This window comes from Anopheles gambiae, chromosome 2 (assembly GCF_943734735.2).
Source record: "Anopheles gambiae chromosome 2, idAnoGambNW_F1_1, whole genome shotgun sequence".
Lineage (NCBI taxonomy): Eukaryota > Metazoa > Arthropoda > Insecta > Diptera > Culicidae > Anopheles > Anopheles gambiae.
Window position 1 is genome coordinate 57,378,275 of NC_064601.1, and position 26,697 is coordinate 57,404,971.

The window sequence follows — 26,697 nt, forward strand, 5'->3', positions numbered from 1 at the left end:
CTAATGTGACAAAGTCTTAACCCTTCCTCAAACCTGAAAACTGTCTGCAGCCATGTGTGGTGCTGCAGTTGTTGCGATAAACATTTATTTATTGATAAGCCTTGGTGCTACTGTTTCGAACACGATGGGTTGATTCTCAGCGCTCGTGTATTTTTTTTTTCATACGCTGATAGTGCCATATCGGGCATCCAAAAGTGATCATACAAACACATTAGGAACGATAAACTAAAAAAAAATTTAATAGGTTGAGCAAGCATTAGGTTTTGGTCTGTGTAATTGTTGTGAATGCGATGGCAGAGATACTATAGACAAATATAAATCAAAGGAAGTGTGTAGATTGCATTGTTAGAAGTTAATTTAGGCTTATTTTCCATAGCGATCAGAGTTAAAAAATGATAACACTATTGATTTTGGAAATAGCTAATGAAATTAATAAAATAACAGTTCTCTAATTTTAAATCAATGAGTTTTGTGTATCAATGAGCTCCCACATTCGATAACTTCATCAATTCTTAGCGGGCTCACACGTCGCGAGCTAGCCCGATGTAATATTTTTCAACTGAATCAATTTTGGCTTTCCGTCCGACTGGCAGACCCTAGCGTCCTCTCATACCGTACGTTCGAATATTGTATTATTTTAACGCGAAAATATTACATTCTTTCCCTTTGTAAATATGTGATTCAGTTTGTGATATATAAGCGATATATAGCACGAATTAGCACATGACTGGGCCTCCACACGTACCAGGGTCGTGTGGTGTACCGTACAGTCAAACTCTGCATGCAAAAAGGAACGGTACGGTACTCTAAGCCGTGACGTGTAGAGGCCCGCTCACAGTGCCATCGGAAAATTTCGGGAGCCTGTAGAGGCAGAAAGAATAAAAAGAATACAAAAATAATACAAGAAGAATCAATAAGTCGGGAAATGAGAAATCTGGTATAGTTTTAGGGTCGGATACACAATTGTAACAACCCGTGGTACAGACCGTGCCCCCATACGTTGGACTGGCTATCCGGCTATGGTAACCTTTAAGTCAAAGAAAGCCAGGCCCACCAGTGGTACAGGCACGCCTTGACCGACTACGGTTTTTGCCAAAATAAATAAGAAGGTTGAAAATTTACAATTATTATGATATAAAGATAACCTGTAATTAGTGTAGTTAGCATGCAAATGTTAATAAACAAAATGAAACTAAAAATGCTACTTCAATTTGTGAAACGTATACACTTTAGTTGAATTTTGATTATTGTCTAAATTATTTCTTGATTCAAGAAATTTTTCGTGTCAAAAATAATAATGTGTATTATTATACAACACATTGCTATCGTTCATAGAGTTAGAACGGGGTTCAAGATATCCTGCTATTGGGGTCTTTTCCGAAATAGAACCAACAAATAATTCGTTTCTGCGAATTCAATAATTCGTAGAAACGAATTATTTGTTGGTTCTATTTGAGCATTTTGACTTTATTTTGGAAACTATTTATTCTGCTTAATTTGAGCTGATAGCAAAACAGGTATCTCGCTGGATAGTAAAAAAAAGTCCAAAAAAGATTCGCGAACTGTTTTTTTAATGCATGGATATCACCAATAACCTTTAGAAGAATGTTCTCCCATGTGCAGCGATCCCAAAAATAAGTTGAAATATCAAAATTTACAGTTTTCTTTGCATCTGCCAAAAGATTACAAGCAAAGATGTGTGCCATCCACACTGCGAATAGCCGCGTTCAGACACGGCATATTCTGCTAGCAAATAACTTTCAAACACACTTGTTCACTGAGGTAGAAGAAGTCTAGCAGTCTATGGCGAATCTTTTTCGAGCAAACCAAGCTATCCATCGCGGAATGGATAACAAAAATATTTGCTTGCTATTTTTAATAGGCCGAGAGAAATATCGTGTTTTTTTGTCTTTAAACATTTGTTTTCGATTGCTTCCAAGTTCTAAATGTTCTAAAGGTTGTATATTGTGCATTTCTTACAACAAGAACCCGTGTTTAACGAAATATTTTGTTAATTTACGATAATTGAATCCTGCAAAGATTCGTGGTGTGTAAATGCAAAATATTGGCAAATCTTTATTTGAAACTTGTTTCTAGAGGAAGGGGAAAGATTTGCCAAGAGAGATATGGAGTGTCTGAGTGTATATAATAAGATTCACTGAACTCTTCTCGATTTTTCGTTGCCATGGGAAACGGTGATTTTGACAGGAGTTTTTATGCAGAAATCGTTCCGTCGAAACGCGGCTTTTCTCTTCACCAAAAAATGTTCAAATCTAAGGTGTAAGTCCAAAAAGTGACGCTTTGGATATCTGACAACAGTTTATAATCGAAGTTTCAGAATCGAGACCTACGATATTGTGTATTTTAATCGTATCTATAACCAAAAATACACCTTTGCTTATATAAGCTCCTATTTGGATAGGAGATATATTTCATGCAACAATGAATGCATCTTTACTAAAAAAAATCAGCTTATTTTACGTTTGTATGATAAAAATATTTATTTTTATGCCATATCTTTATGATGTATGGCATTTAGATACATATATTTAATACACAATAAATAGTTCAACTGACACTAATAGACCGCCATGTCCTCTTGACTTTACATGGCTAAACACTTCAATTTATTCCAGTTAAGAAACATATTTAGAGCTTAAAAACTTCTGGAAAATAATCTATATATATAAGTACACGTAATGCTATAGCTATAATCAAAAAAAAAAAAAAAACTTGCGACTAAACGGAAACCCGAACTACTTATTATATTTATTAGCTATCTGGGTTAATAAAGAAAATCATTCATTTGTTTAACATTATATTGAATAAGTCATTTATGCTAAATAAATATTCAAGCTTGGATATTTGGAATTCTTCATAAAAGTGTATGTGACTGTAATAATTAAAAATTAAATAAAAAAAAACAATTTCTTCCAAATGACAACTTTTAGCTATAAAAATCATTGTAACGCCAACTAACAACTAACAACTAACGCCATGTAACCCGCATGGGTCGTATTTTGAGGGTCTCCTGTGCACACCAAATAAGATTTAAATAAAAACTGGATGTTTTCTCCAAAACAGAATTAAAAATGTGGTATAAGCTTGAACTTTTAGATCATTACGCATAAGAAGACAATCAGTCACTTTCCAAAGCTCCATCGATGATGAACGATAGTTGCAGTGGCCAGTGTACAATGGTTACTTTAATTTATTTCATCAGTGCCCTGTTCAGCAATGCCTACAATATGGCACAATGCTCTAAAACATCCGAAGAAACCACAATTTTATATAATTTTTGACACCGCTTCGATCGTTCCCACTTCGATTTATATTTTAAAGGAATTCGATATAAGGAATATTTTCCTTATCAAATCAAGGTTTAGTTATTTGTGAGTTGATTCATACAGATTTTAATTTTAATTGGAGTAAACTAATATTAACAGAAAATGTATATAATAGCTTCATATAACATAAGTATTAGACGTCTTTAGGTCTCTTTTGATTGTTTCTCTTGCATGTGGCGAATCTTTTTCCTTTCATGTCAAAAATGATAATCGAAGTTTTATGCTTATGCCCTTATCTCTATCTTGCATTGAAATCAGTCCAGGAATGTTGATCACTGATCATCACTATAAACATTCGCAGCCTTTTTGTACAATTTCGTTTTCGATTTGCGAATTGTGTCATTTAAAATGTCCTAAAGTTTTGTTGAAATAGTTTACTACCGCTTCAAAATAAACCGTAAAATCTACATGAACATAAATGCACTCAATCTGATAGCAGAAAAACATCAGTTTAAAACCTGGGTTTCTTGTTTATGCTACGATGGAAATTGTCTCGCTTGCAAATATAACAATTTCCCGAACAACCCACTGACATGCGTGATACCTTTTAACCAAACCATAAACAAACAAAAGTAAGCTAAAAGGGGGAGCTAGAAGGGAGTTGTGAACTTGTTGAAGTTTCAAACAAGCGCTAATTTACGAGCCGGCAGTCAGATAGGTCGCACGACTCAACCATCCCGCGGCGACCCAAGTGCGGCAACTGACAGGCTTAATTAATAGATTATACTGTATAATAGGGATGTCTGGCGAAAGTTAGGATTATGTCGAAGATGGACGTTGATGGTGGATCACTCCCACAAATAACGGAGGATGAGGTAGGTTAGACAAGGAGAATTCCTTAAGCAAGGAAAGTACAACATGGAGGTTTAACTTTTGCCCATTTTAATACATACTTTCAAGCCTTCTTTTATGTTGTATGGAAGATGGAAAAGCGAAAACACGTAGAAGTGTTATATTTTTCTGACCTTAATCATGCTCATAGTAGGTTTATCAGATGTTTGTGTTAAGATTGCAAGATGACCTTTGACATGTTCGATTGCTCAAATGTAACAACAATAGGAATGGGGGAAAATGCACATGTTTTTTTTGTTGAGCGATATTAACGCAAAGTTTTGGTTTAATTGTACACATCATACGCAAACAAAATGTGTTGCATTGAGACTAAAAGTCTAAAAGCGTTTCTTATTTGTACAGTAATAGATACCTATAGAATATAGTACGGCTGTATCAACACGGTAAACGTAATCTTTGATCGATAAAGGAACTATTGCTAAGGGATAGGGAGTAAAAATATTGTTTTGATGGGCAACGGTGGTATATGGATTGCATATCGGTAAGCGTAATCCTTGAAAAACGTTTGCAACCATCGATGCTACGATACACATTCTGAGGTAGCTGTATTCAACTTAGACATTTGTAAGAGAAGTCACAGCACAGTGATTCGCTTAGGCACTTGACTTGCTGATGAGAAACTGTGATATTGAATGACGATCTATGATAAACAATAAACCCGTTCGTGTCGCGTGTTGCTTGAACTTACCCAAAGCGGTTAGGGGAACGAACTGTGCAAGTTTTCTTGAGTTTCGGTTACGTCATGTGATCGTAGGATTTTCATCAACATAATAGAGAAGTTGTTGACAGAATTTCAACGTTGGGGTACTAGTGCGGTGTAAATAAAAATGTAACATGACCGACAAGCTATAAGATAAAATATAACACCACGTATGATATAGAATTACCACGCTTGTGGCTGCTGTAAGACAGTCTATATTCGTACCGCTTAAACTCTTGAACGAATGATACGTTCTCATTGCACATTTTTTTCACGATTATAGATTTTTGACTTCTTCGATACCTAAAGCAACATATTTCCAAAATATATTTACTTTAATATACAAGTATTTTGAGATAAATTATACTCAATATTAAAATTATAGCCAATTGTATAAATTACGTGCAAAAGTGTTATACTTGTGAAATGAACAAATTTATACGCTTTTAAATATTTTAACGTTTAACACTGTCTCGCACAACTGTAATTATACTTTGTTTTGTTTTTTTTTTTTAATTAAAAATGTTATTTGAGGTTCATTTAAAAAGTTAATATTGATTTTCAGACTACGGCAGCATAGGTGTAGTTAACGGTACTAACTCTAATATCCCTGATCAGTTTCGCAAATACATTAATTCATCATACGACAGGTTCCAGCACTTTCAGCTCACAATTTAAGTATTAAAGTAATATACTTTGATGGCATGCATGGTGATCTATAGTATCATAAACCGGAAATGACATAATTTAATTTGTTGAACAATTATTGTAATCGGTTTCAACGTGTTCCAATGACACGTTCGCTGTACTTAGAATATCATAGAAAATGATAATCAATGTTTTATTCGTTTTTTTTTTTCAAATTCACATAAGAATGTTATACACATTACTCCATTTCCTATTTCACAAGTTATGTAACTATCAAATATAAGAAAGGCCCAATTAAGTGCAACTCTTTTGATTTGCAAAGTTTTACCAATTTTTTACAATTTTTGACAAATAATCTGGCTTTTTATAAGTAATCTAATTAGTAAGTGAGTAGTAAAGTAGGTTAGTAAGAAAGAAAGTGGGTAAAACATGTTAATACTATCATTATCATTTTAATGATAAACTCCTTATTGACGGTCAGTAATTCATTTATGCTGCAGTGTCTTTGATTGATTCCATCCGTATAATTTTCAAGAACATTTTTTTTTATAAAAACTTTTTTTAAAATAAATTTACCTATTACATTTTTTTATTTACGTTCACTGATATAAATAATTGAAAAAGAAACTAGCTTTTGTTCATTAAGGTTTGATTGTTAAATATTAAATTTTAGTTAAAAAGCCACAAGAATAAATTATCGTTTGTTTTACTGCTACATTGTTCTGGCAAATTGTAACTATACCTCATGCTAGCCATTAATATTTGATATAGAAAGCCCTAAATTTTTTGACTTATCTCGTGTTTTTCATTGTTCAAACATTTTGCTAATATATCGAAGTTTATTTTTAATATCAGGATACATTTTACGGTTTTAAATACCAGCGGATACTGCTACGCATCTAAGTAAATTTGTTAAAGGCAATTAACACATTTACGTTTACGCATTACCAATGGCTCTAATAACTTAATTATAAACTTATAAGAAAAAAGGATGAATATGAAGAGGTTTATTACATTCTGCAAAAAAATATTACAAAATATTTAAGGTTACTAATAAACTCCGCAATTGATTCATCCAAATTCGGAATTAATTGCTACATTACAGAAAAAAAATCAATTTAGTTTTGTCCAGTACGCCCTGCATCGATATTCATAATGTAAAGACTGATGTGAAATATAAAAATGATTTTTATAAAAAAAAACTAATATTGTTTGATACGGCCTGTTGTATGTAAATATTTGCAAATTGTTTGGTCTTTTAAGGAAGTAATACGCTAATGGCTTGAATATTTCATGATTGATAAAAAAACACTAAAAAATTAAAAAAGGGAGGTCTCTTGGTACTTTAGTCATACTGCACAATATATCCGTCATAGGATCAAGCTGCATATGGATCGAACACCTTATACGTAGGACTGGCTATTTTGCTGTAGGTTAACTAATAAATTCATTGTCAACATTCATTTAAAAAAAGGCAAAATTCCTTAATAACTGTAAATTTATTGTCAGTTTAGCTCATTTATGGCTAGGAAAGAGCTTAACAAAAATGTATGAAGTAAATAAAAAGTCTACAGGGTCAGTATCCGGGAGTACACAATCAGATATAAATTTATTCTTGTAGGATTAAATAAAAAAATATTCAATATAAAATTACATATAATTCACCTTATCATCATTGCATTACTGGAAGGAAATGGTTTTACATTGAATATGTGTAATAAGAAGTTTAGATCATGTTACACGACTGACCAGTCTAGTAAGAGCAGTAATATTTATAAAAAAAAAAACAAAAAATAAGAAATCAGTTTGAGAAGTTCTGCACCGAAACATAATTCGTACGTTAATGAATTATAAACGTCAAGGGGGTCGTTGGCATCTTCTTACTGTAGATTGTCGACCGTATAGTACCGATTCATTAGCTATTGTCAAACGTATTGAGACGTTTGATACAACAAATCATGAAAACATGTTTGGTCAGTTGATCAGATATGACAATTTTATGGTCAGCGTCGCCTGTAGCTACTGATATATCATTAATTACCGCTAATGAAAATGAAATTTTTGACATCGCAGAGAAGTTGAATGTTTGTTGCCTGTTGTTTCTTTTCCTAAAAGTTATGCCTGTAGGTAATTAACATAGCGGTATGGATTAGAACACATGTAAGGTTATTACGTATATTTATTTTGGGAAAAGATAAAGAGCTAGTTAGGATATATGTCAATATATGTCATATAACAATTTAAAATGCGTGAGTAATTCAAATTTGACAATGGTACTTTAAAGTTACTGTGTGGTACTATGTGTTAAAATAATTTAAATGATATATGTCAGATTTTATTTTTTTTATGAACTAACTGGCATTTCTTATCCGTCAAATACAATCGCTTAAACTGGCATCGCTTAGAATTATTTTAATAATGTAAAACAATTGATACTGCAAAATGTTTGGTTTGCTGTAATAATTAAAGAAACCCCTAAGGGAGAGGTTTCACCGATTGGTTGCGTGTTGCCTGTTGTTGTTGTTGTTGTGAAAATATTATAATTATATGTTGTGATAAAATCTATTCTGTATACACTATGGACCATGCAAATTGAGTTGTAGTGAATGTTCGACTACAGTTACAGGCTACGACTACAAGCCACACTGATGTATTTGCATGTATTTCTCGGTTAGGTAAATGGAATCTCAACATGTGAAAAGTTACAAGTTAAAAAAAATATCTTTTGCTATGCCACAGATATTTTTAATTTGACACTATGAAAGCATTGGAATTATAGAAAAGATAAGTGATCGCGGAAAGATTGAATGAAATTAAGTCAAATTGGTGAGTAGTGTAGTGTGGAGTAGTGCTACCCACAAATTAATTTGTAAGCCGGTGGTTGTGCTATATTAATTTCAATACTAATCTATTTTGTTACATATCCAGCAAGTACAGTGCAACAGCGCATGCAGAGGCATGCATGTTAATATTGAAATAACAGAACTGTATCCATAATGTAGTGTCTACAAAGGGGGAGGTTTGAATCTAATATTTGTTTTTATTATCTATGACATTCAAATTACTGCCTCGTGTCTTTTCTCTCACTACCAATTGGGTAAGCTTTGCAGTACAGTGCAGTTTGTGACATTTTTGACAGTGGACAGTTAGCCAATTGAAAGTAAATTGAGACCCCACAACACGTCTGCATGGGGTCGTTGGTATTATAATATCGATCGTAGGCGTATTTTTTTTTTGCTGTTGCGCGTTATTATAGAAGAATCTATTTCAGCCACCAAAGAAGTTGAACAGGGTAGAGAACGAAAAGAATTGTTTCTATGCTAGCATAATCCACTTTCGTTTTCAGTCATCGCTCCGTCGTTTTTCGTTAGTGACCTTGACGGCATCGCAGTAAAAAACGTCTGTCCTCGACACGTTTTTGTTGGGGTCCACTTACTTCTGGACGATAATGGCAATTTCATTCAAATGGAAACGACCCAAGTCACGCACGGTGTACAACCTCTTTGACCCGTAACATAGACTAAGAATAAGTGAGCGTTGTTTTTATTGTTGGTGGTTAAAATTGGGGAGTTTGTTAACCTCACCAGCTATGGTAGTTTTTAATTAACAAAATCGGGGTTGTTTTGCGTTGTTCTTTAAGCAGTATGTGGTCTAGGCATAATTTTAATGTTTGGTATGCTGAAAAAGCTTATGGGAAGGATCGAAATTTTTCAAATCTATTTCGAGAATAGCGTAATTGCTTTTATATAAAATTGTCTCTAAATTAAAAAAAAAATCATATGGAGATCATAATGTTATCACGTAGTAATAAGCCAGTACTTCATAATACGACAACGATATCTGATTAACGGTAATATCTAACGTCTGCTAGAATTCATATTTACTGTTTTTGTCTTCTTTGCTTTAAAGCAGTCATATGTAATATTTATCAACATGCAAACGATAACGCTCATGGCGAAGGTAAGATGTTTACGGAAAATTTGAATTATTACACCTTTATCACTGCCATTGGTGCAGGATTGAAGATTTTAGGAGCAAAATTTATGGCTCTACTGGTCCAGTTAGATATATTTTTATAGTTCATCACGGGGTTAAACTATGCAACGCGTATGAATTTTTGATGCTGATAAAGGTAGCTAACCGAAATAGGTGCGTTTGATATTTTTTACCGATATAAAAGAGTTTTTTTGTCGTTGTATGTGATTGCTGGATAGAAAGGAAAACACACAGACAAAAAATATAGCCTCCATTGAGAAAGCAAACCCTTTGGGACTCAAAGTCCATGTGGGAATTGTATCGTTTTATGGTGAGACCGTAAAGCAAGCTCAGTGTGACGCTATCCTCTGTGGGATTGTGATAATCTGGAGATAGTGCGGGTTGTATCATCAACAATACAACTTTAGCTAGAAAAATACTTACATGGAGGCTTTGGCACGTTTCGTTTTACTTGCATCCACTTGTAGGTAGGTGCATTCTGTTGGTTCTGGGGTTGTTGAGCGTGCTGCTGTTGTTGTTGCTGCTGTGTTTGTTGCTGCGATTGCTGATTCGCCGGATGCTGCTGCGCTTGCATATTTTGCTGCAATGTGGCATGGTGATGGTGATGATGGGGATGGTGATGATGTTGGTGAAGGCGCGAAAAACTATTAGCAACACTACCATTACTGTCACCATCGTCGGATACACTCGCACTCAGAATTACATGGGGCGAGTCCAGCAATGCGGAAGAAACATTAGGACTGCACTGAGCCACCGTATGCTGGTTAAGAGACGGCTGCAGTTGCTGATGTTGTGACTGAGGAATGTTATCGGAGTAAACTTGTCCCCAGGTAGCTCCACCGCCATGTGCATCATTAGGGGATGTGGAACTGTGCTGATGTGAAATATGCGAATGCTGATGAAGAAGATTATGATGATGAGGATCCCCATCAACAGTGGCATCGGACGCTACAGCTCCAGGAAAGGCTCCAAAGCGATGTAGATGTAATTTGTTATCTTGATGATGCGCCAGATAACTAGGATCTGCGCATTCCTGTGCCTGATGGTACATGGCATAGTCCAAATTAGTATAGCTCAATCCGTTATCCGCGCTTATGATACGGTTTTCTTGAAAAGGAGCCGCCGGTGTTGGATGACTAGGGCCGTAGTATATAGCACTTTGGCTATCGGCTTCAAAGTACAAATCAGTTGGGGGAGAGCTAGAGGTAGTTATTCCGTATTCGATTGCGGACGGACTGTATAGGTGAGATGCGTGAACATAGGAAGTCTGATGGATATTGGCTGTGGGCGGATTAGAATTGTTGTTGGAGCTGCTATTAGAGGTCACTACGGTATTACTAGTGGTATTGTTCACAGGTGGGCCACTAACAATGTTAGTAGCAGAATTAGTAAGCTGTTGTTGTTGCACAGGTTGCCTTTGGTGCTGGTGGTAATGGTGGTGATGATGGTGACCTGCTGTAAAATAAGGGTACCCTCCGGACCCAAGATCACTGTTCTGAAAACCATTTGTGTGCGAAGAATGATTTCCGTACATACTTATGTCTATCATATTGGTGGTTATATTATCGAATTCTTTTACTTATTTCCTATTTTTTTTCAATAAAATCAATAATTAATTCATCATCACTTGTATTAAACTAGCACTGTTCACCAATCACAAATAAGCACAAAATTCACCATATTTCATCTCAATATCACTACGCACGATGATAAGAAGCACATAAAAACACACCAACCAAAAACATTCGGTTCCGACACTTAAACTATTTAGTTTTTTTTTTTTCAAAATGCAAGCCAAATAAATCCAGATTTCGCTTATAACTGGTTTATCATTTAATTCTCCACAAGACGGCTCGTAAATATTAATCTATTGCCATCAACTTCTAATTTCAAATTGACCACGAAATTCAAGTTTCAGTGTTAATTTTGTTGGCTGTCGAGTGAATAATGTTCATGAGTGAATTATGCATCGGACTGTCTCTTTCGCGTGTTGCTCTGCCCCTTTTTAATTAATAATTTACAATGGTGTTAGCTCCTCCCCTTTTCTGTGATACACATGAACGCACTATGCTTGCAAAGCGGACAAAGAAAATACTGCATTGTATAAGTTGCAGGAGAGCAATGCGCACGCGCACAATAGAATACCCTTGAATGTTACAATTCATGCTTTGGTTTCAATTCGCATTCTCACGTTTGAACAGTTGCGATATCTTTATTTTTATCGTGCAAATGATCATTAAATGTTTTATTGTTATATCTTTGACATAACTAGAATATTGCAAATCCCGATCGCAGCACTCGCGGATCGTGTAGCTTAAGATAAAATAATTATAATAGTAAAACAAATGGTTAGTCCATATTTTGTTACATACAAAAAGAACAAATGACAAAATTGAAACAAGTGTATGAACACATTGGAATTTATTAGTACATTAATTCATTAATCGATTGTTTCATCTGAGAGCAGTTAGTTAATAAATATGATTCATAGGTTAGTTTATTGCAATATGAACATTAGTTTTGGCAATGTTCAATATAAGTCATAGAAGCATATGTTCATATTAAGGTTAATTGTTTTAAAAATCTGATTTTTAGTATGTATGTTACCAACCATAAAACAGAATAGTGTTATGTAAATAGTAGGATTCCTCATTTAATTTTATTCAATTTCAACACCCATTAATTTTTACTTTGACTTTCAATCTTCGATTTAAGCTACAGTGTTTGGATTTTATGTTATTTTGTGGTAACATTATTGAAATTATTAAATAAGTTAGCAGATGTGAATAAATTAACAACGAAACAAATGTTATCTTTCTCTATCTCTCTCTCATTCATCTTTAAACAAATAACGAGGAGGATATACTCATTTCAGCCAGTAAATTCTTGTAACAACTTGAGGTATCAAAGTGAAAACAAGAAATAAATGATCGCGTCTTGGAAAAATGTGCAGGGATACAAAAGTTTAATCTACATGGCATTTAATATTTAATAAAATATCTAAAATAAAACGTAAAGCATTAAACACGCTAGAATAAAAATAAAAATTATATTAAGTAATAAATAAAGGTGAATACGAGACTGATGTTTGTGTATTGGAACTGAATGTGATCTTGGATAAACTGATAAGTTTTGCATGTTTGATAAAATTTTATTCGTTGATATGAATGGCAGTCAAGTTTGTAATGCCATTCTCGCTACACAAGGAAACGAATAGCTCATTACAGCACATTTCAGTTTTTTCCACAATTACTTTTTTGCAGCAAGTTATTTTGCATCTTGATAATCTTTTCCTGGAATTGATTAGAAATTTGACCTTCAGATTGGTGTACAGTTTTTAATTTCAATTTGAAAAAACCATGATAAAAAATCACCATCCCATGTGTGGAATTATTTCTTCTTTGATTCGACTACGAAAGTGGATTGATTTATTTCAAATCTTCAATAATACTTTTCAATATTTCAATGTTTGCTATGCATCTGTTTTGATGAGCTCTGGCTATCTGAAGTGACTAAATTATTCTTATTCTTCTTCTTCTTTTGACTCAAAAACCATTGTCGGTCAAGTCCTGCCTGAACCACTACTTGTGGGCTTGGCTTTCAGTGATTTATTGATTCTCCCCGTAGCAGGATAGTCAGTCTTACGTATGGCAACATTCGAGGCTTGAACCCATAACGGGCATGTTGTTAAGTCGTTCGAATTGACGACTGTACCCCGAGACCGGCTAAAGTGGCTAAATACATAAAAGAAAAGGGACATACTTGAATTAGAATTACAAATATACATACTTACAAATTATTGCTTTAATTTTTAGTGTGACTCATTGCGCGTGAGCAATGCTGATTAAAACTTGATGGGCTGTCAATTAAATTGCTCCAAATAATATTTTGAACAGCTAGGTGCTACAATTGTTTCAAAAGGAAAGTAATGATGATTTCACGTTATGAGTGAACATTTATTTAATAACGACAATAACATAATAATTCGTCACATTTCGTAGCGATACTCTACCAAAGAAGTCACAACGGATTCGCCGTTGTTATCTGCCGCAAAAAAACAAGTTGAAATAGTCCATGTATGATGAGGGATAAAGTTGGAAACATAAGGCGATGAGCTGGATTGGAAGTGTTCGTGAGCATAACATGTGAACGTGCGAAATATTGCAACCAGTCGAACAAACACCATCGGATGGACAGATCGAGTGGATACGGGAACGAGTGACAGATTGGGATAGAGCCAAAGCCGATCTACGTTGGATGGAAGGAAAGGGTCCAGCAAAGAAGGGAAAACAGAAAAATTGGAATGAACCTTAACAGCAACATGAATATGTACGCATTTTGAATATGAAGGTGACATGACAGCGAAAGATGGATTGGTGTTTTCCTCCATAGTTTTTTTTGTATGTCGTTCAATGCTTGCTGAAAATGTCTGTTTCAATCCTGCTAGTTGACGGTAGAAATAGTCGTTGTGCACAGCAGCATCGGAAGCAGAAACACTAACAGAAACATCAACCAGTATGCGAAGTCAATATAGGTCGGGTGAAGAGAGCTGCTTGGTGGTAAAAGCGATGAGGTATTTACAGATCCTGAGGAACAAATAGAATATGGTATTTATGGTGGATGAAAGTACCGTATCCAGTCATATAATCTGAATTCTTTAGGAAATCTTGCCTTGACAATCAACTAAAATTCTAGTAGCCACAGGAAGAAAAAGTATAAAAATATTTAGCTTTGACTGTGCCGATCTAAACGTAAAAAAGATGCAGTAATATAGTGCTATGTAAAGAAGGATAGTCACAAATAAAATAAAAACTTTACATTCTAGGGCCTTCCATATACAGTAATTAAAAAAGAGAGATAATCAGTTGTCCGGTCAGCTTGATTTCCCCATATCCATGTCGTTGTTCAAAAATTCTTTGCAAATCACGTAATTTGAAATGTCCTAATCTTCAACATAAATTTAAGATATCTGTTAAATACATGTGTGTGAATGGAACAGTAGATGGAATAATAATAATTATAAACAAATAAAAAACAAATAATATGTGATCTATTTGGTAGCATACATACCTACTCCTACTTTGGCTTGAGACCGCAAATATTCATGTTAGGTGTGTTATGTATTATGTTTCTACTAAAAAAATAGTATATATATTCAACAGAAATCAAATTGTTACACTTATAAACACTCAAATTTCTACTACTATCTACCTATTTAAATTAATTATTTTATTCGTATAATTAATTATTGTACACTTTCTGTTACACTGAAATCGGATCTGGTGGTACAGTCGTCAGCTCGTACGACTTAATAATATGGCCGTTATAGGTTTAAGCCCCGAATGGACCGCGTAGGGCTGACTATCCTGCGCCAAACAGGTGCAGGTGCCTAATTGCGTGCTACAGGCAGGTCTTGAACGACAACAGTTTTTGTGCCAAAGCAGAAGAAGAAGAAGAAGAAGAAGAAGAAGAAGAAGAAGAAGAAGAAGAAGAAGAAGAGGAAGAGGAAGAGGAAGAAGAAGAAGAAGAAGAAGAAGAAGGAGAGGAAGAAGAGGAAGAAGAAGAAGAACAAGAAGAAGGACGAGAAGAAGAAGAAGAACAAATATGATGTTTTTCTATCAAACAGTGATTAGGACAATACGACATGTTTTTACATTACACGAGTGTCTTAAGTTCAAGCCAGGATTCCGTAAAATAAGTAGCAAACTTGCACCTGCTGTCGCACGCCAATGGTAAACAAACCACTGTCATACAGGGTTTACCAAGTCACTTTGCGATGTGAGCTGCACAATTCATCTCACTTGAGACGTATTTCTATTCTGACGTGCTACTTCATTTGGCCCGAAATAATTTTCTATTCCGCCGCATTCATTTTCATCCATTATATGAAGTCTTTTCACAGGGGATGTTAGCTGGAGCTGTCCGCGATGTTTACAATTTTTTTCAAAAATAAATTTTTGGGCTTTTAGTGCTGATTTGTGATACAACTATGTTGTTTAACAAAGAATAGAGGTTTATCTTTGCTCCGCTGTAGCATTCTAGCCGAAACATGGGTTATTCATTGAGTTATTAGCAGATTTGACTGAGCAGGTTCAACTGCTAATATCTCAACGAATAATCCAGTTTTCAGCTAGAATGCTACAGCGGAGCAAAGATAAACCTCTATTCTTTGTTAAACAACATAGTTGTATCACAAATCAGCACTAAAAGCCCAAAAATTTATTTTTGAAAAAAATTGTAAACATCGCGGACGGCTCCAGCTAACATCCCCTGTGAAAAGACTTCATATAATGGATGAAAATGAATGCGGCGGAATAGAAAATTATTTCGGGCCAAATGAAGTAGCACGCCAGAATAGAAATACGTCTCAAGTGAGATGAATTGTGCAGCTCACATCGCAAAGTGACTTGGTAAACCCTGTAATGATGGCACGATGAAAAAATTAGGCTTTAGGCTGTGCAAAATAGGTTTGAATAGATGTAAACAGGTCAAAATGGCAAAATGAGGGGAAATTTTTTGTTGTTGTTGTAGAATTTTGGGGGTTTTAAACTGTTTTTAGATTTTTAGGGGTTGGCAAAATGGGCATCATTTATTTAAACATTACTTCACAGCAAGGATAAATTCCTAGGCACTAAATGTAATACAAGAAAAATACAAAATAAAATTTAGTAGAATATTGATGTAATTTTTACTACTTCGACCACATGTTTACTACTAAGCAATGTCACAGAGATTCGTGGAAGAATTGGAAGAAAACAAAGAAAACAAGACAATTTAATGCGTATTTTCATTAATATTTAAAAAAAACATAAAAATTCTTCAATTGAGGCAAAATGGGAAGATATTTTGTCCACACAACAATGCTAACAGGCACAGCTTCAAAAGATTATATTTCATTGATTGAAACGTTTTATTCAACAATTGTTTAATTAAAAAAGTAAAAATTTTGCTTCTCAACCGTGAGCACAAATTATATTTGTTTGATTTCAATTAAAGTATACAGTTCGCTTGTTCATAGCGTGAAAAAACCTTATTTTGTGGTACACAATTAGGACCGGTTTCACCTATGAATTCCATTCGGTTTGAACGGTGTTCGTATTTTTTTTTTATTTTTGTTTAAAATAGTGGTCTTAAAAAATGGAGTATGCGACAGAAATATTCAAAATGTAAGGAAAAATACTAGCTTTCAGCAACGTTTTATAAATAAATGAAAATAAAAACAACAAGTTATATGCAGTGTTGTACACCACCGCACCCAATTAGTGCGTTGGTGTGTAATTGGCAAACTACCATATTATTTATAACTTCTGGTTTAACGTAACACGTACGAAGCCATATGTTTTTGGGTAGTGTATAGCAATCATGCATAGTAAGAGATTCTCGATACACACGATTGCTTTTATTTTGACAGCTTCTTGTACTTTGGATATCATTTTAGTGTTTAAAATGTCAATAATATATAAATTAAATATTTTTCCAAATTAACGCACGTCTTCTCTGTAAACATCTTCAATTCTTCTTCTTCTGTGGCACAACAACCGTTGTCGATCAAGACCTGTCTGTACCCACTAGTGAAGTGAGCTTGACTTTCAGTGAATTATTGTTACCATAGCAGTCCTATGTATGGGGGCACGGTCTATTCCACCCGACTAACTATTTTACCGACCCGTCAAACTATTCTAAGTTCTATTATAATTCTATTAAATTTTTTTCGCCCAATAGAGACATTTTACATCCTCAATACCCAGATGCTTTATGCCAATTTTTGATGGACAGTCGAATGGTTCACTGTCAATCTTTTTTACCTCTATCTGACCATCTTGTGGGTGACATGTATGTATGAACCAAAGATTATCGCATCAAATCCCCAAAGGAAACATATTCTTGCAAATTGTGATGAAGATTGTTTTTACCTGAAATGATTTACTTTAGACTCCCTGGACTTTTACAATAGATCATATCTAGAAAATGACAGAAATTGCGAGAAAACCTTCTGTCGTTTTCTCTGAGAAGGTGCTTGTGTACATTAAGCTTTTTCTTTTGAAGTATGATCATCATAATAGGACGAGCTCTTCTTTAACTAAGCTCACATTACATATTTCTTGTCTGAGCCGCTCAAAAAGGTCAAAAATATTTTTCTGCAGCTAATCCTTGCGTTGTGTGCATACAGAAGAGCAGATACAGATTTTGTCAATGCATTTACCAGGATAAATAACAGATGGCAGGTGTACAATTTTTAAGACCTGAAGTCAATCCTTTCTTTTCCTTGGGAAAATTAAGGGACAGGCAACGCGTGTGATTTATGATTTTTTAGTCATTAGATTTGTGTCCAGCTGATACTCCCACAACTGTTGTTGGAGCAAAGTGCAATAATGCAGAAGCAGTCTCAGTTATTTCGAAACATGTACGCAGTAGAAGAAAAGCATTGTCTTGTGAGAGGAAATAGAAAGAAGTTCGACAAAAAGTAGTAAAAGATTGACGAGGATAATCTCTTAAACATATAAACACGTCAAGCTGTCGTACCACTGTCGAGACGATTGGCTTTGCATTAATGGACAGGAGGAATAGCAGGAGGTAAGAATCAGGAAAGTGGTACATTTAACGGATGACAGCATGCTAGATATCGTACTGTTGGCTATATGGAAGGATGAATGAAGAAGGTGCATAAAAAAATGTTACCATTGATGAACTTACAATGCTGCTTCATCACGTTATGGTGAACAAATCTAATTCATCGAGAATAGACGAAAAACAAACAGTATGTTAAATTACATTACAGTACTTTTTACAGAATAAAGAATAATTCCGTAATTTTAATCACAAATCGTAATGAATTTATAAATTGAATTGTGATAAATTTGGATACTACTATTGTAGTGTTAATATGATAAATGTTACAATGCATTTAAAAATATATCTAAAGTGTATATTCTTCTTCTTCTTCTTTGGCTCAACAACCGTTGTCGGTCAAGGCCTGCCTGTACCACTTGTGGGGTTTGGCTTTCAGTGACTAATTGATTTCCCCGCATAGCAGGATAGCCAATCCTATGTATGGCGGCACGATCTATTTGGGGATTGAACCCATGACGAGCATGTTGTTAAGTCGTATGAGTTGACGACTGTACTACGAGACCGGCTGTGTATATTATTGCTAAAGATAAACGTTTGGGAAAAAGGGGTTTAGTTAATGTTTTACGGTTACACTTTGTATATAAAAGACATACATTAGGGCTTGATGCTGCAAATTCCTTTTTGATCTAATTAGATTATATACTCAGCTTTGTTTTAGTATCTTGGTTTTTCGTTTTGCCTTCTAGGGGAAAAAAAATATTATTAGCAAACAACAACCAAATTATTAAATAGAAACTATCGGTTTAATGGCCATAACACTTTCCACGAACGTGAATAATTTCAACCAAGGTATATTCCGGTATAACATGAACATGTCAACTTTGCTCGTTGGTAAATACCACTAAATTGTTTATCCAATTAACAGCCTAAGTGGTACGTCATCTGTTCGGTATGAGATGAACATAGACAAAATTCAATTAAGGAGGTATGAAGGCTAGAAATGATAAACCGTTCATCGGTCATTCGACGACAGCAAAAAAAAAGTAGCATTCAAAGGATCAGAAGCATAAAAGCGAAATGAGAGTTTAGTTGTTTGAGTGAAACAGAAACGGTGAAATACAGGAAGTTCTATTCTTGTTTGACGATGACTAACAGTGTAGCATGAAAACTGTAAACCCACGAAACTCTCTTAACAGAAGATAAAATGATTTCTTATAAAATCTGTATCTCATCAAACTCATCTTGCTCTTCAGATGGTTGGATGATGTTGACGCTGGACACGGTCAATTAGCGAAACTACAGTGACCATATTCATTTATTATTGGATCGAAACAAGGCATCAGCTCTAAATAAACCGGTATCTCCGTAACACAGATTCACCCGTGATGCTTGGACGCTTTGGAAGCAGTAGTAAGAACGAAGAATAAACTGGTTACCCGCTGGGTTTTGATTTCGTGTGATTGGGCGATTCTTGTTCGTTGTATATCGTATCATGTCCATGCAATACCAATGAGTATATCACGTCATTCTGAAGTCTTCCCAGCGGACAAGAGATACAAAGTGACACGTAAGAGTATATGCACACGTCCATCCTCAGCTTACACATTCGACACATTTATTTCGATGCGTTTGATTTAGATCTTGGAGGATGGAGAATTACGAATTGAAGATAATATGTTTGTGAAACTTCCTCTTTTAATGGGCCTTCCTAGCATGACATTTGTTCCTCTGAAATATTTGTTCCTTTGTGATATTTTTTATGTTTACTGAGGAAGACTTTAGTACTATGTTGCGTGGGAAATGCGTGGCTAAAAATTAATTCCGTCTTACTACCGCATCGCCAACACAGCACATCATTAGGAGGTATGTAAATTCATTTGTTTTTCGATGTACAGCAAACATAGCACTGTAGTTTACGCACATCATTTTTAATATAGGTAAATGCAGTAAAATATTTATAAAAACCGAGAACTCTTTATGTTTGGCTCATTTATTTCCCAAAAAATATTTCTTTTACAGTGGCATTGTATCACTTGAAAAGGAAATCCCAAAAGAAGATTAAGAGATGATATTCATTTATCTTTATTCAAGAATTAACTCGATACTCAGTAAGCTGAAAGTGATGTCCGTACTATCGTCGACTGTCGATCTTTTCTTGATTTAGGAGAGCGTAGAAATATCACAGAATCAATAACAAGAGCCCAATGTTGTCTGGACAGGTGTCAACGGCGTGGAATATTTGAGAAGTGAATGCGTTCAACGTGTAAATATGATGATCACTCCTCTCTTTCGTTGCGAGATTGGCTAGTCATTCTAGATGTTTTTACAGCAATATTCTAAGAAAGAATTAAACAAGAGTAAGTTGCAGAAAGAAATAATAAACAATATCACATTTAAAAAATATTTGCTTATATATACTTTTTATCGAATACGCATGACTGGGATTAACTTAAATTGTTTTCAAATGTTTTATTTAATAATAAAATAATATTAATATGTTGATTCCTTTATTATAAAAACTTCAACTTCCAACAATTTGCCGATTAAAAGGAATCTGTGAAACTTTGATAATAAATAATATTAGTTTCGCAACCTTTTAATATACTTACTCTACCCCTTTCAAAAAAGACTATTTCGATAATCCAACCAGAATAGTTCTATGCAACAAGATACGAAAGTAATCTTAAAATTTAAAAAAAAACGGTTTAAAAAAGCCTTAAAAGTATAATGTAAACACGATTTGATAGCAAACTCACGTCCCCAGGTTGGATTGTCACAAGTAACGATGGAAAGTGAAACAAATGAAGATGCATTGATTAGTCCACAAACTGATTGATTAGTCCACGAAATCGTCACGTCCTGTGTAGGTAAAAAAGTAAAAAAAAAACATTTAATTCATTGTGATACCTATGGTACAAATCGCTGTTTGGTTCAAATATGGATAATGATAAGAAATGAAGGGAGCGTACTTTAAACACGTAAACGATGCTCTAGAAGGCAAAAATGCGTGGCTTAGATAAAAAAATGAATAGAGCTAACTCGCGTAAGCCACCAGCTTGTCCAAGAAAAAAAAGGAATTACGAGTTTGTGTTCATGTGTAGATTGAATAGTAGCTCGATAAAATGTGTTTGATCATTTTCTTGCTAGTTTGCGCTGATAAGAATAAGTGTTGTACGATAAACATTAAATAAGTGTTGATATATGGTACGGAAAGGTGAGTACTTTCGAGCATATGTGTCTTAGATCGTGTATAATAGTCACTGTGGAGTGGATTGTAACTTAAAATTTAAGCGCAATAGAGGAAATTATATACGAAAAACGATACTTGGATTTATCAATCGATCGAATATTTCACCAAAATCCGACAGCTCAAAACAGCGTGTCTTGAAACACGCCTTGAATGAGGGAAAGGCTATTAGCGTGATTAGTTTAGTGGTTTGGTAAAGTATGTTTATTCACGTCAGAGTGGTTTATGGTTTTTTTCTATTCTGATTTGATAATTAATTCATGCCTGTTGAAATTATGCAACACTTTACTACGGAAGGTACCTAGAAAATTAAGTTCGACACGTAGTCTGCTAGATCTGTCGGCAGTGCTAGCGTGATTTTCGTCTAGCTGTCTGATTTATCTCACCGTTTAATGAATAACGATGTCGCGCCATAACGGCTCTTGAAGTCGACGGAGCACAAGTTGAGGAATAACAAAAAATTAGATTGTTTTTATCGTGTCATAATCGAATGAAACTAACCGTTATCAATCCTCTCACGTGTTTGTTTGCGTTCACGCAGGTCTATTTTGCCTGATCTGAGCTTTTGTATCTCGGGCAAGATTCATCCCTCAGATCCATTGTTCTTGTATGAATAATGGTAAGGAAGCTCGAGTTGTGAGTACGGCATATTGGTGAACGTTCATTGCTGTTGCCTTACTGTCTCTTGAGCCTTTTCGCAGTCTAATCTGTTACTGATGTATGCCTACGTATGTAGCTATGTTATCTTGGTTTGCTTTTATGAGCTGGAATATACAGAAATTGCCACAGTATCGTACTGCTGTTTCAGCGACTTGATGAATCTTTTTCTATTCTTTTTATTAGGTCTGTGAAGCCAGACATGGCTCTTTTCGTAACGGCAATATTTGTGGAAGCAGGAACCTCACACAATAGCGGCGAAGAATAATCAATCTTCGATTTTCATCGCTGTTGTCAAAATCAATATTTTTGGGCTGTTTTGTAATGCAGTTTTTGCTTCTGTAATGCTTTTTTTAAACCCATGTAGCTAGTTTAAATGACTGAGAAATGAAAAGAGCAATAAGTGGACTTGAATATTGAAACCAATATTATATCAAGAAAAAATAATTTAAAAAATTGTCAATAACAATAATCATGAACAGAATATTTATAGCAATCAAAAAATATTTGCAATAATAATAAAAATATAAGAAATACAAAAATTAATTTGATTTCATAATGATGTCGAAAATAACTTAAATTTCTAAAGTAGTAAAAATAGTTAATGTAATATTTAAATAATCATAAGGATAAAAATAATTATTATTGTAGTACAAATAAATATTTAAATGATAAAACTAATAAAAATTAACAAAAAGTAATAAGATATTTAACAATAAGCAAAATATTAAAAAATATATTCAAAAACTACATAAAAACAGATAATAGTCATTTGAATTCGTTAAAACAATAGCTATAGTAATAAATATTCTAGTTCCAAAAAAGCAAGTAATAATAAATTTGGTTAAAAATCCATAATAAAAATAATAACACTCATAATATAAATAACAGTAGTAGGTAATATTGATAACAATAACATAATTTATATTATTGATATATATAACAGCCCTAATTATGAATAGCTATTTATTTTCCGCTAAAAGTAGGTGACGGCTAAACATTAAACGATCGTCAAAATAAACTACTCGAAAAGGTATAACAAACGCTTTGCAATAAGCGGTCGTTTATTTTGAAGCTATCGAATTTTAGTTCTATCATTTAAAACCTACTTATACAGGCCTATCATATTGCGTTCGGCATTCAAGAAAATTCACTCAATCGTCCATTTTGTTTATTTTGCTATCATTTGATAAGTTGCTTTTCCGCCAGCAGTTTCGAGTTGATGAATCTTAAATGGGTATCATATATTTCGATCGAGTAGGGAGATTCGAGTGACTTTCTTCCGACGGCTCAACCTGTCGGAAACACGCAGATTTAACCATTGAATGAACTGTTCCGCTGTCTACATTTGTAATCATATTCAAAAAAAGTATTTAAACACTTTTATCACTCACATTTAACCCGTTTGTAATCAAAATATATGAAATATTGATTTAAAAGAAGTGCTCAATCAGTTTGTTTACACTTAGTCCATCCGCATGATGTTTCGACCAATTGTCAAGCACGCTGGAACAAGAACAAAAAAGGCGACGAAACATTCATCGATTCAAACGGTTGGTTTCCAATTTTTCCACTATTTTTTTCAGTTCGATGCTGGGACTTCCGACGAATTGGAGAGTCGTTAGACGTATATGATAAGGCCAGGGATGTACCAAATCGAGTATTTTCAAATTCGGGAAAAAATCGCGGGTATTTACCCGGTAAAACGGTATTTTCCCGGGGAAATTTGAGTTTTTCAATGGCACAGTCAGATTTGTTCATAATCAATAACACTAAACACGTTTACTAATTTCTTAACCGAGCTTGACGTGAACGTTCCCTAAATGTGGCCTGAGGTACATCGAAATCGTATAAATCAATAATCAACTAAAAATTACGGGACTTGGATGTTATGGGATTATTTTCACCATACCGCGAATTGCTGCGCTCAATCGGGAGAAAAACGTGAAGCCGAGGGTGAGCTGGGTACATTTATACATATTACAGGGTTTTCATAGCCAATTATATTGTAAACTAGTTATCGGTTTTCATCAAGTGTGACTTTGGCGTCGTAAACCCTCAATTGGACGCAGTTAACTCTATTCAGATGTTTTGATAGAAAGTTACCAAGGAATTCTTTGTGTGTTATATATGTTACTGTAATTAAGTGAAATAGCTTAGTTTATTATTGATTTTTAAGTTACATGTAATATATAAGTTATAAACATATGTTCCCAGTAACACATGAAACAAGCAGCAAAACAATACAAAAATTAAAAAAAAATAATATAACAGATACATATTTTTGTGTATATAAATACGAAAAAATTATTACAAATTATAAATTTGTCATATATACGTTATTTACATAAATTTATGGCTTATTTTTTATTTTTTATCATACATGTATCGTTTTCCTTCTTGTGCCGGCAACATTGGGTTATAACTTATACATTTCAAGTAACTTAAAATTATCCATAAAATTATATTATTTTATTTTATTACAGTTATTTAAATAATACGCAAAAAATTATTCTTTAGTTTTCGTTATACAAAACAATAAATCCCTAGAAAATATCGAGTACGTCGGATTCAAACTTCACAGCGACTGTTTTATACTTTAATAGGTCAAAAAAGAGATGACTGTGTTTACCTTTACTTTACTGTGGGTTTACCACGTCAAAGTCACAATTGACGAATGCCGATAACTGGTTTACAATATTGAATTGGCTATTAAAACTCTGTAATGTATACCGGGAATATAGGTTTATAGCTTATATACTTCATATGACTTAAACATTCACTCACACAATTCCTTGGTAGCTTTAAGGTTGCAAAATAATACTCAAACAATTCCTTGTTAGCTTTAAGGTTGCAAAACAATAAAATCCTAGAAAATACTGAGTACGCCGGATTCAAACTTGACAACAAACAAAAGATACATGTTTTATAACAAAAAAACTTTAATGCAAAACTCTGTGGCGATATATTTCAACCCTCGAACCGGTAATGTAAACTATTTTTCCATAGGAATCCGCTATACGCGAAAACTCGAGATACGCTATTGCGCTCGGTCCCGTACGATAGCGTATATCGGATATTGACTGTACTTCACAACATAAGAATAGAGTTCACTACGTCCAATTGAGGGTTTACGACGCCAAAGTCGCATTTGACGAAAACCGACAGCTAGTTTACAATATCGAATTGGTTAAGAAAACCCTGTAAGTTGTTCAAGGATTCGTGGAGCTTCAATAGATGAATTTAGGGTAAAAGTAAGGCATAGCCCTCTACGTTACGCTAGCGTTACGTGTAACGCCTGTTTATCCCAAACCCAAGCAGCATTTTTTGAACGCCTATTTTAATTGTTGTTGATGCGCAAATTGACAGATAATCATGTCTTAAGATTGATTATTTTTATGCGATAATGAGGATAGTATCAATTTTTAACAAAAATAAAAAGAAGTTCAGCAATCGTTTATAAAGATTTGATTCATTGATAACTCATGAGTATGGAAAAAGTTCTGATATTGTTATTATTTCCTTATTTTTTTTATATTCATCAATGTTATAACAACTTTATGTTTATGTTTATTTGTCTATCGATGGACAGTAATGCCCTCTCGAACCATTCTAGCAATGTTTTACAATGAATTACAATAACATAGGACATAAAAATGTGCACTGTGGAACAAAATTTAACACAGAAACACGATCATTAAACTCAGTTGGCGAAATCCTCGGCTCAAAAGCGTCGCTGACGGCGTTGAAAGCACGGCACATGAGAAGGAACAAGTCAGAGGAGCCAAATTGCGTTCTACTGTCGTCGAGGACCAACATTGCCCGAGTCCAGAGCGACCTGGCAGGAACGTACAGGTTAATGGCAGCCAGTAGTGACGGAGAGTCAATACGGCCGTCGAGTAGTCCTGTGATGAACGACAACCTGGCGTTTCGTATTCGCTCACTTAGGGTAGGTAACCCGAGTAGCAAACACCTAGTCCGGCAATCGAGCCTTTGGTTTCATGAGCGAAGTGCAAATGAAGTGGTTTGGGAGATCAAGTAAGTTGAGTTTCGCTAGCAAGATGGAGTGCGATACAATGTCGAATGCTGCTAGGATATCCGTATAAATTGCACCTAGTTGTAAACCGGTATCGGTAGATTTATGGCATTTGCTAACAAATTCTAGTAGATTAGTCGTTGTAGATCGCCTGGGTACCAAACCATGTTGATTCACACTGATATAGTTGCAGGCCGAGGCCAATGGCTCGTAGATTAGCATTTCGAACACCTTTGCACACACGCTGAGTGAGGTTATGCCACGATAGATTACAGCATCATTCTTACAGCCCTTCTTGTAGATAGGTGTCATCCAGGAAGATTTCCAAGTGGCAGGAAAGGTTCCACATCTCAGGGATGCCTGAAAAATCTTCATCAGCGAGTGAGCATGTTCACACCACTTTAGGTTAATGGCACACCACTTTAGGATAATGGACGGGTAAGCATCTGGGCCAGGGGTATATGAGGATTTGACACGTTTGATGTCAGAGGTGATCGTATCAACATTGATGACTGGTAGCATAGGGAGCTGTGCACCAACAGGTGTGTTAGAAAGAGCATCGGCCATATCTTCTGAACCAGTAGTTTGAGAAGCGAAATTGTCCTTGAAGCGCAAGGCAAACAATTTACACATTTCTGGCAGG

At 34.6% G+C, this 26,697-nt stretch overlaps 1 protein-coding gene across 3 annotated transcripts in view; it reads right to left on the minus strand.

Annotated features, from left to right (window-relative positions):
- The window catches only part of LOC5667524 (homeobox protein Hox-A1), a 38,973-nt gene extending 27,522 nt beyond the window's left edge, over positions 1–11,451 (minus strand). The window contains exon 1 of one of the 3 annotated variants that reach the window (XM_061644286.1): positions 9,967–11,444. In XM_061644286.1, coding sequence (XP_061500270.1) covers positions 9,967–11,092 — 1,126 coding nt within the window. In that variant the 5' untranslated portion in view covers positions 11,093–11,444. Of the gene's footprint in view, positions 1–9,966 lie in introns of all 3 variants that reach the window. The other 2 variants (XM_001688908.3, XM_061644287.1) reach the window with 2 other exon arrangements.
- Between the last annotated feature and the right edge of the window lie 15,246 nt (positions 11,452–26,697).